Source organism: Neoarius graeffei, chromosome 4, assembly GCF_027579695.1.
Source record: "Neoarius graeffei isolate fNeoGra1 chromosome 4, fNeoGra1.pri, whole genome shotgun sequence".
Lineage (NCBI taxonomy): Eukaryota > Metazoa > Chordata > Actinopteri > Siluriformes > Ariidae > Neoarius > Neoarius graeffei.
Genome location: NC_083572.1, coordinates 101998105 through 102007989, shown reverse-complemented (window position 1 = coordinate 102007989; position 9885 = coordinate 101998105). Strand labels below are relative to the sequence as shown.

The 9885-nt window shown below is 41.7% G+C and overlaps 1 protein-coding gene across 3 annotated transcripts in view; it reads right to left on the bottom strand.

The window, feature by feature from the left end:
* Positions 1-225: 225 nt before the first annotated feature.
* Positions 226-9885, bottom strand: part of LOC132885421 (gastrula zinc finger protein XlCGF7.1-like) — a 32247-nt gene continuing 22587 nt past the window's right edge. For 2 of the 3 annotated variants that reach the window (XM_060920082.1, XM_060920083.1), the window contains exon 2: positions 226-5981. In XM_060920082.1, the coding sequence (XP_060776065.1) occupies positions 5109-5975 (867 nt within the window). In that variant the 5' untranslated portion in view covers positions 5976-5981 and the 3' untranslated portion in view covers positions 226-5108. Of the gene's footprint in view, positions 5982-6885; positions 7352-9885 lie in introns of all 3 variants that reach the window. The other variant, XM_060920081.1, reaches the window with a different exon arrangement.

Here is a 9885-nt window from a genome sequence, read left to right as displayed (position 1 = left end):
AATAAGAACAATCCGAAGAGCCAGCGTCTCTTTGAATGCTTGGATGCCATAATGTGAATGGAGCATAATCACGTGAGACAAACATCTGGAATCGTAGAAATGATGACCCACAAGAAACTCACTCTGTGGTAATTTTATTGCTGTCCAGATGTAAACATTTATTAACAATGTTCCCTGATGAACAATCCAATCTGAATAAGGCTAATGTTTATCGCTTGCTTGTTCCTAAGTGTCTTCATCATCTAGCAGGGTCTTTCAGAACAAATGGCTTATTATACAGCATCACCTGAAATACATCAGTGAGATTATAATAATTATTTCATTTTCTGTATCACCAATTGTTCATTCCTCATATTGCTAACCTGACCGTGTCTGCAGGTCAAGCAGTTACCGAAAATGAATGGGCAAAAAAAAAAGTTATTTCCTTTTTTCCTTTAATGTAATCTACATTTTATATTTATGCATCATTTGTACTCGAACCATTTTATCATACTCACACATGGACAACTTTTGCATTGTTTTGACTTTTATTTCATATTTTGAAAATCATTCCTAAGCATTCATGTACAGTGGCATGCAAAAGTGTGAGCACCCTTGCTGAAAATGTCTATTACTGTGAATAGTTAAGTGATCAGAACATGAACTGATCACCAAAAGGCAAAAAGTTGAAGACAAGACATTTCTTTAATATTTTCCACAAGATTACATTTTTATTTCCATCATTTACAGGCGTAAAATACCAAAAAATGAAAAGGACCTGAAGCAAAAAAGTTTGGGCACCTGGCATGGTCAGTACTTAGTAACACCCCCTTTGGCAAGTATCACAGCTTGTAAACACTTTTTGTAGCCAGCTAATAATCTTTCAGTTCTTACCTGGGAGATTTTCACACATTCGTCCTTGCAAAAGGCTTCCAGTTCTACAAGTTTCTTGGGCTGTCTTGCCTGCACTGCTCTTCTGAGATCTATCCACAGATTTTCAATGATGTTTAGGTCAGGGACTGTGAGGGCCAGGGCAAAACCTTCAACTTGTGCCTCTTGAGGTATTCCATTGTAGATTTTGAGGTGTGTTTTGGATCATCGTCTTATTGTCGGACCCATCCTCTTTTTAACTTCAACTTTTTTACAGATGGTGTGATGTTTGCTTCCAGAATTTGCTGGTATTTATTCGAATCCATGCTTCCCTCGACCAATGAAATGTGCCCTGTGCCACTGGCTGCAACACAACCCCAAAGCATGATCGATCCATACCCATGCTTCAGAGTTGGAGAGGTGTTCTTTTCCTGGAATTTGGCACCCTTTTTTCTCCAAACATACCTTTGCACATTGTGGCCAAAAAGTTCTATTTTGATTTCATCAGTCCACAGGACTTGTTTCCAAAATGCATCAGGCTTGCTTAGATGTTTATCTGCAAACTTCAGACACTGAATTTTGTGGCTCGGACACAGGAAAGGTTTTCTTCTGATGACTCTCTCATGAAGGTCATATTTGTTCATGTGTCGCTGCACAGTAGAACAGTGCACCACCACCCCAGGGTCTGCTAAATCTTTCTGAAGGTCTTTTGCAGTCAAACAGGGGTTTTTATTTGCCTTTCTAGCAATCCAATGAGCAGTTCTTTCAGAAAATTTTCTTCATCTTCCAGACCTCACCTTGATCTCCACTGTTTCTGTTAACTGCCATTTCTTAATAACATTATGGTCTGAGGAAACAGCTACCTGAAAACACTTTGCTATGTTCTTGTAGCCTTCTCCTGCTTTGTGAGCATCAATTATTTTATTATTCAGAATGCGAGGGAGTTGCTTAGAGGAGCCCATAGCTGTTGATTTTAGGGACAAAGTTGAGGAGTCAGAGAATTTATACAGCTTTGAAATCTGCATCATCTGACCTTTCCTAAGGAAGAATTTGAACAAGCCACAGCTCAATAAGGTAATCAAGGTCTGGAACCTTGGTAAAAGTTACCTGAGAACTCAAATGTATTGGGGTGCCCAAACTTTCACATGGTGTTCCTTTTCTTTTTTCACTCTCCAATTGTACAAAACAAAAATAATACACAAATCTTGCATCATCTTCTTTTGGCTGCTCCTGATTAGGGGTCACCACAGCGGATCTTTCGTCTCCATTGCTCCGTCTTCAGCATCCTTCTCTACCACACCTGCCACTTTCATGTCCTCTCTCACCACATCCATGTATCTCCTCTTTGGCCTTCCTCGTTTTCGTTTGCCTGGCAGCTCCATCCTCAACATTCTCCTTCCCACATGCTCTGCATCACTTCTCAGGATGTGCCCATACCATCTCAGTCTCATCTCTCTTGGCTTAATTCCCAAACTCTCCACATGTGCTGTCCCTCTGATGTGCTCGTTCCTTATCTTGTCCAACCTCGTCACTCCCATCGCAAACCTTAACATCCTCAACTCCATCACCTCCAACTTTGACTCCTGTCTCTTCGTTAAGGGTACGGTCTCCAATCCATACATCACGGCTGGTCTCACTACTGTCTTATACATCTTACCCTTCACTTTTGCTGGGACTTTCCCATCACAAATGACTCCCGAAATCCTTCTCCAACTGCTCCACCCTGCCTGCACTCTCTTTCTCACCTCACTATCACAGCCCCCATTTTCCTGCACAGTTAACCCCAGGTACTTGAATTCACCAACTTTCTTAATGTCTACTTCTTGCATCTTCACTACACTCATCCCCATTCTCATTGATGCACATGTATTGTTTTGCTACTGCTCACCTTCATTCCTCTTCGTTCCAATGCATACCTCCATCTCATCAAACCCAACTCAACCTCCTTTCTACTTTCACCACATATCACAATATCATCCGCAAACATCATGTTCCATGGTGACTCTTGCCTCACTTTGTCTGTCAAGCTATCCATCACTATGGCAAACAAGAAAGGACTCAAAGCAGATCCTTGATGGAGTCCCACCTTCACCTTGAACCATTCAGTCGTTCCAACTGCACACCTCACTGCTGTTTCACCGTTCTCATACATGTCTTGCACCACTCTAATATACTCCTCATTCACTCCACTCTTTCTCACACAATACCATAACTCATCTCTCGGCACTCTATCAAATGCCTTCTCCAGGTCTACAAACACACAATGTAGCTTTCTCTGTACTTCTCCATTAACATTCTTAAAGCAAAAATTGCATCCAACGTGCTCTTCCTTGGCATAAACCCGTACTACTGTTCACAGATTGCTACCTCTCTTCTCAATCTCGCCTCCTATACCCTTTCCCATAGCTTCATGGTGTGGCTCATCAATTTTATTCCTCTGTACTTACTGCAGCTCTGTACATCTCCCTTATTCTTGTATATTGGGACTAGCACACACTTTCTCCATTCATTTGGCATTTTCTCATTCTCTAGGATCTTATTAAACAATCTCGTTAGGAACTTCACAGCCATCTCACCCAAACATCTCCAATACACAACTCTTGCATAAAACGTTGAAATGTGTCATCTTTACCTTTATGCCTTTTGGTGATCAGTTCATCTTCTGCTCACTTAACTATTCACAGACATTTTCAGCAAGGGTGCCCAAACTTTGGCATGCCACTGTAAACCAGAGGGGACACTGACCAAGAGGATCTGCCCTGAAAACATCTAAACAAATCTAACAATCATCAGAGTGAGGGGGGACAAAACAACATAACATATTCCATGCGTTCTCTTACATGTCCTCCAGAAAAGTAAGCACACAAAACTGGTTGGTTTTCTTTTCGGGCCCACGGAGGTTAATGATCCACAAAAAGATCTCCGATTGAAAGTTACTAGACACATTCTGTGGAAATTGTAGACTTCCACAGAAAAGTAAATTATTCATTACCACATTTCCCTTTTATCAAACCCATAATATTATTAATAACGGAATTACTCAAGCTCCTTGGTGTCATTAGTATGGTGGAGGTCAAGCCACTTTTCAATTTTTTATTTTATTTTATTATTTTTTTAAACCTAACAGCTATTCATCTGTGTGGTCAAAATTTTTTACTCAGCAAAACAACATTTAACTTTAGTTTACAGCAATCCAAAAGGTATCAGAAGACAGCCATCAATCATTATTTGGACAAAAATTTCCACCAGTTTAATACAACATATTTCAGCTCAAGTGGTTCACAGATCACATTTAACCAAAAAAAAAAAACTGCTTTAAACAAGGTTGGTTAATTCTAATATTTGATTACAAATTACCGCAAAAGGCATAGATGAGTAGATCGGACTTTGTTGTGTACCAGAGAACGTCATTCACGATGAAGTACTGGTGCTTACCCAATCAAAACATTCAGTCTTTTTCAAAACATCAAGTCAAGATCAGGAGCGACATGAAAGGGCTCGTTCACAAACCAGTTTGTGACATGAAGGCATCTTAGCCGACTTTGGAGCTCTATTTCCAGTTAAAACAACACCTCAGGTCCTGCTATGGAGCTCATTGTTTCAGAAGCTCATGTTCCCCGAGTCAGAGACTTTGTTTATTCAGTCAAAAATTTTGGGAGAATTTATAAATGTATTTATTTATTTTTAAGATAGGATGAAACTGTAATATGTAAATATTAAACCTCTGTTCATAGTGTTTTGTTTTGGTGTTCTACAGACAAAAATGCTTTTGCATTGCTTATGATAAAAAAATAAAAAGTAGTCTTTTCAGTAATCATTTTTCTTCCTTCAAATTTTCTTCAACATATACCGAGAACCAATTTGAATCACATCATAAAGCCAGTATCATCAGTTGAAACCACAGTGTACTGTTACACCCCTAATAGCAATTATATTTCTTGACTTGACAGATTCATGTCTTACATACTGACAGCTCCACTGTAATGCATTTGTATTTCTTAAATGCATTTGAAGAAGTGAAGCTCAGTCCACAATGTGAGCAGTGATCTGCCTTGATGTTTTGCAAAGGTTCCACGATCAGTAAAACGCTTCCCACAGTCTGAACAGTGATACGGCTTCACTCCTGTGTGAATGCGCTGGTGTGTTTCGAACATTTCACCATCTCTAACGCTTTTTCCACACTCTGAGCAGCGATATGACTTTTCTCCTGAATGAACACGCTGTTGTTTTTGGAGACAATCCTTTCGCATAAAACTCATTCAGGACTTTGAGCAGTAATAGGGTTTCTCTCCTGTGTGAATGCACTGGTGTTTTACAAGATTTTCACGTTTAGTAAAACTCTCCCCACAGTCTGAACAGTAATAAGGCTTCTCTCTTGTGTGAATGTGCTGGTGCCTTTTGAGAGTGTCTCCAGCCCTAAAGCTTTTTCCACAGTCTGAGCAGTAATAAGGCTTCTCTCCTGTGTGAATGCGCTGATGGCTTTGGAGAGTGCTTCTCCTTTTAAAGCTTTTCACACAGTCTGAGCAGTGATACGGCTTCTCTCCTGTGTGAATACGCTGGTGTGTGGTGAGAGTTCCTCTTTCCTTAAAGCTTGTTCCGCACTGTGAGCAGTGATACGGCTTCTCTCCTGTGTGAATGCGCTGATGTTTTCTAAGAGTTCCTCCTTCCCTAAAGCTTTTTCCACACTGTGAGCAGAGATACGGCTTTTCTCCTGAATGAACACGCCGATGTCTTTGGAGATTACCCTCTTGTGTAAAACTCATTCCACACTCTGTGCAGTAATAGGGCTTTTCTCCTGTGTGGATGCGCTGGTGTTTTACAAGATTTCCACGTTCAGTAAAACTCTTCCCGCAGTCTGAACAGCGATACGGCTTCTCTCCTGTGTGAATGCGCTGATGTATTTGGAGAGCACTTCTGTATTTAAAACTTTTCTCACACTCTGAGCAGTGGTAAATTGTTTTTTGTCTTTGTTTGCAAGTGTAGGGAATACCAGATGAAGTTAGCTGACCACTGGAGCTTCTTGTAGGTACCGAATTCTCATGCTCAATCTCTTTGGATTTCATCATAGTGGGTTCTCCTGGCATGTTTGCAGAATTACAAACATAAGACGACTTGCAATTAAGCATTTATTCCTAGATCAGAAAAAAGGACCAACAATTAGCTTGGTATGCTTTTCATATAAAATTAATTTCACACAAAATCTGAAAAGCAACAATTATTGCAATTCAAGAAAAATCAACCATGTCTGGTTTAATTCTTGTCATAATTCTATCCAAGAACTTGGTTAGTATAGCTGCATTGAGTTCTCAACACTCGCATGAAAATTATGGGGAGTAAGGGGAGGAATGTTCCATTTGTGAAGAAAAAGATTCAGAAGTGCAATAAAGATGGTATAGAACTGGTCCACAAAACAGGGTTTAAAAATATCTACCACAAAATAGTCACGTCCATAAATATTTGGACAGTGGTGATTTTGGTAATTTTGCTTTTACACACCACCACAATCAAGAAACAAATCAAGTTGTGGTTGAAGTGTAGCATTTCAACTTTAATTTAATAGGTTTAACAAAAAAAAAATGCATTAACCATGTAGGAATAACAGCCATTTCTTTTTTATACAAGTCCCTCCATTTTCACAGGCTCAAAAGAAACTGGACAGACATATGAGGTGCGATCACAAATTTCTGGGACTGTTGTTGTTGCAAATGAATGGTGTGCGGCAAAGGCATGCATGTGCAGCAGGAGTGAGTTGTAACTTTCGTGAGTCAGCATACTGTGTGACATTGTGCATTTAACATCAAGACCCATATGTAACACTTTCCGAGGTTGTGGTAGCAAGGAACTGGAGACAGGTGCAACAGTTCAAGGTGCAATTTATTTTTACAGTTTACTTTTTAGTGACTACTAACACGCATGCTTTCACGCATAGGGGGAACACAGCTCTCTCTCTCATTACTGGCTATATGAAATACACACAGAGACGCACGTTAATAGACAGCCAGTAATTAGACACAGGTGTAACTCGTCACACGTTACCTGCTGGTTCAACCTGACTCCTTGCCATTCACAGCTGACGCTTGACGACACCCCTTCTGCCACATACCCCCACCGCCCAACTCTAGCCAGGGAGCCATCTGGCCTGCAGCTGCCCCCCCACCACCACCACAACACACACACCTCTCCCATTGTCCGTCAACACCATCTGTGACCTCAAATTTAAAGGAATGAAGGGCCAGATACCAACGAGTAAGCCACATGTTGGCATCCTTCATGCGGTGGAGCCACTGAAGCGGGGCATGGTCAGAACAGAGGGTGAAAGGGCACCCTAGCAGGTAGTACCGGAGAGTGAGGACCGCCCACTTGATGGCCAAACAATCCTTTTGATGGTGCTGTACTTAAACTCTCGCATCAAGAACTTGCGGCTCATGTACAGCACCGGGCGCTCCTCCACCTCCACCACCTGGGACAAAATTGCCCCCAGCCCTCTGTTCAACGTGTTGGTCTGAAAAACAAAAGGGAGAGAAAAAAAGGTCAGCAAAATGCAACAGTGGGCCCCCACACAAAACCACTTTAGCCTGCACAAAATTCCGTTCGCACAGCTCCAAATCACTGGACTGGATCTGGTGCCCCCTTTTTAGTGAGGTCAGTCAGCAGGTTGGTGACGTCTGTAATAGCCAGCCCCAGGAACTGCCTCACCCCCTTTTTGGTCTTAGGTCTTGGGCAGGTTGCAATTGCTGCAGTCTTATCAATTTGGGGACACACCTGCCCTTGACCCAAGTGGAAGCCCAGATATCATACTTCCACCCATCCAATTGCACACTTCTTTGGGTTTGCCATGAGCCCCACACATCTCAGCAACCTCAGGACAGTCCCGAGAGCTTGTATATGCCACTGCCTATCATTACTATAAATAATGATGTCTAAATAGGCAGCGGCATATGCATTGTGGGGACTGAGGATTCAGTCCATGAGACGCTGAAATGTTGCTTGGGCCCCAAACAATCCAAACAGAACGGTGACAAATTAGTGTAAATCAAACCAAGTGAAAAACATTTTTTTTCTCCTGGGATAATTGAGTCAAGGGGATCTGTCAATATCATTTTGTTAAATCCAACATCAAATCAAAGCGAGCTGTGCCTAACCAATCAAGCAGTCAAATTTAGACAACACGGTGACTTCTCTGTAGTCCACACAGAACTCCCATGTCAAGCATCGCCTTGAGTTCATCCCGAACAACATTTTTCTTGTGCTCAGGGAGAAGATACAGGTGGCTGCACACCACTACCCCTGGGAGAGTCTCTATGTGGTGCTCTATGAGGTCAGTGCAACTAGGGAGGGGAGAAAACATCGCAGAATTCCGCCTGCAACCTGAGCTCACTGGGACGGTGAGGGGTGGTCTCCAGAAGGGAATGGGGTGAATTGGGCTGCAACTTTTGGACTTTCCTCCAGTCCCAGCTCTCCCCCCCAGGAACTACTTTTGCCAAAACCACAGGAACCTCCTCTCTCCACAGTTTCAGGAGACTGAGGTGGTAAATTTGACATGTATCGCCCTTATCTGTGCGCCTGACTTCATAGTCGACCTCCCCAGCTCGCTGTGTGACCTCAAATGGCCCTTGCCACTTGGTAAGTAATTCTGAGCTCAACGTGAACAATAAAATGAGCATTTTACATCCTGGTGCAAATTCCCTTAGCCATGTCCCACTGTTGTACAAGCAGGATTAACGTTCTTACACCTGTAGCAAACTGTCCTGGGTTATGTGACTCAGTGCATGGAGTTTTCCTCTCAGGTCAAGAACGTACTGAATTTCATTTTTGCTTTGAGAAGGTCCCACCTCCCAGTTCTCTTTAATGATGTCTTTGATGCCACAGGGCTTGTGCCCAGACAGCAATTCAAATGGGGGAAACCTGGTGGATGCTTGTGGGACCTCACACACTGCAAACAACAAAAGGTCTGACCACTTATCCCAGTATCTAGCATCTCATGTGAATGAACTTATGAACCATGTTTTTAAGTGTTTGGTTAAATCATTCAACGAGCCTGTCTGTTTGCAGATGGTAAAAACTGGTATGAACTGATTTTATCCCCAATAATTCGTACAGTTTGCGTAGTGTACGTGACATAAAAAGTTGTGCCTTGATTAGTCAGGATTCCTTTCAGAATCATGACTTGTATGCACCCTGACATAATTTTCTAGAACTTTCCAAGTGCTCGGGTACATATGTTCTGCCACAGAAAGAAAGTGTGCCCTAACAAGTGTTGCCAACTGGTAATGAAGATAACACATGCTGACCAATCACAGCACACTCTTCACGCAGGGTTACAGACATGCTCTGTTGACCATTTTGCCTCATTACAAAAACGAGTCAGTGAAGCAAGGTACATTTGAAAAGCAGCAATGCCCACAAACACGCAAAAGAAAAAAAGAATTGGGAAAAGCAGCAAGGGGCTCACAGAACCTAGCATCTCTGTTTGCTAGAATGGAAGAACAGTTAGGACTAATTGATCTAGACTCTACATATAGATCTATAGAAAATCTAGTCAGTCAGTCATGTTAACATTAACATGTTAGACTAGATCTAACTTAAAATTAATATTTCTGACTAATATTAAATAAACAATTAATGTTATTAGTAGCATTAACTAACATTAGACTGTCATGTTAATGGGCGATAGACAGATGTAAGTGCTGAAAGAGTTTGCTGAAAAGCATACTGGCAAACAGTTCCAAAATACGAGACAAAGGCAGAGTTGAAAAACAGGCAATGGTCACGCGAGACACAGACAGGATAACATCATTAGGGATGATTTTCTGCGATCACGGAAAAAACCTGGAAATCATGGAATCGCTTGTCGGAAACAGAACTGCCATTCTGAAATGGAAAATGAGTCTGTTAGGATCCGATTTCAAAACCCCAGAAATTCAATCCACGCAGTTATACAGCGAGGTTTTTTGGGTTTTTTTTTGGCAAATCGAATCTCTGTGTAAACTGGGTTGTCAACAAACTATCAACATCCTGCCATGTTTTCTTATGATC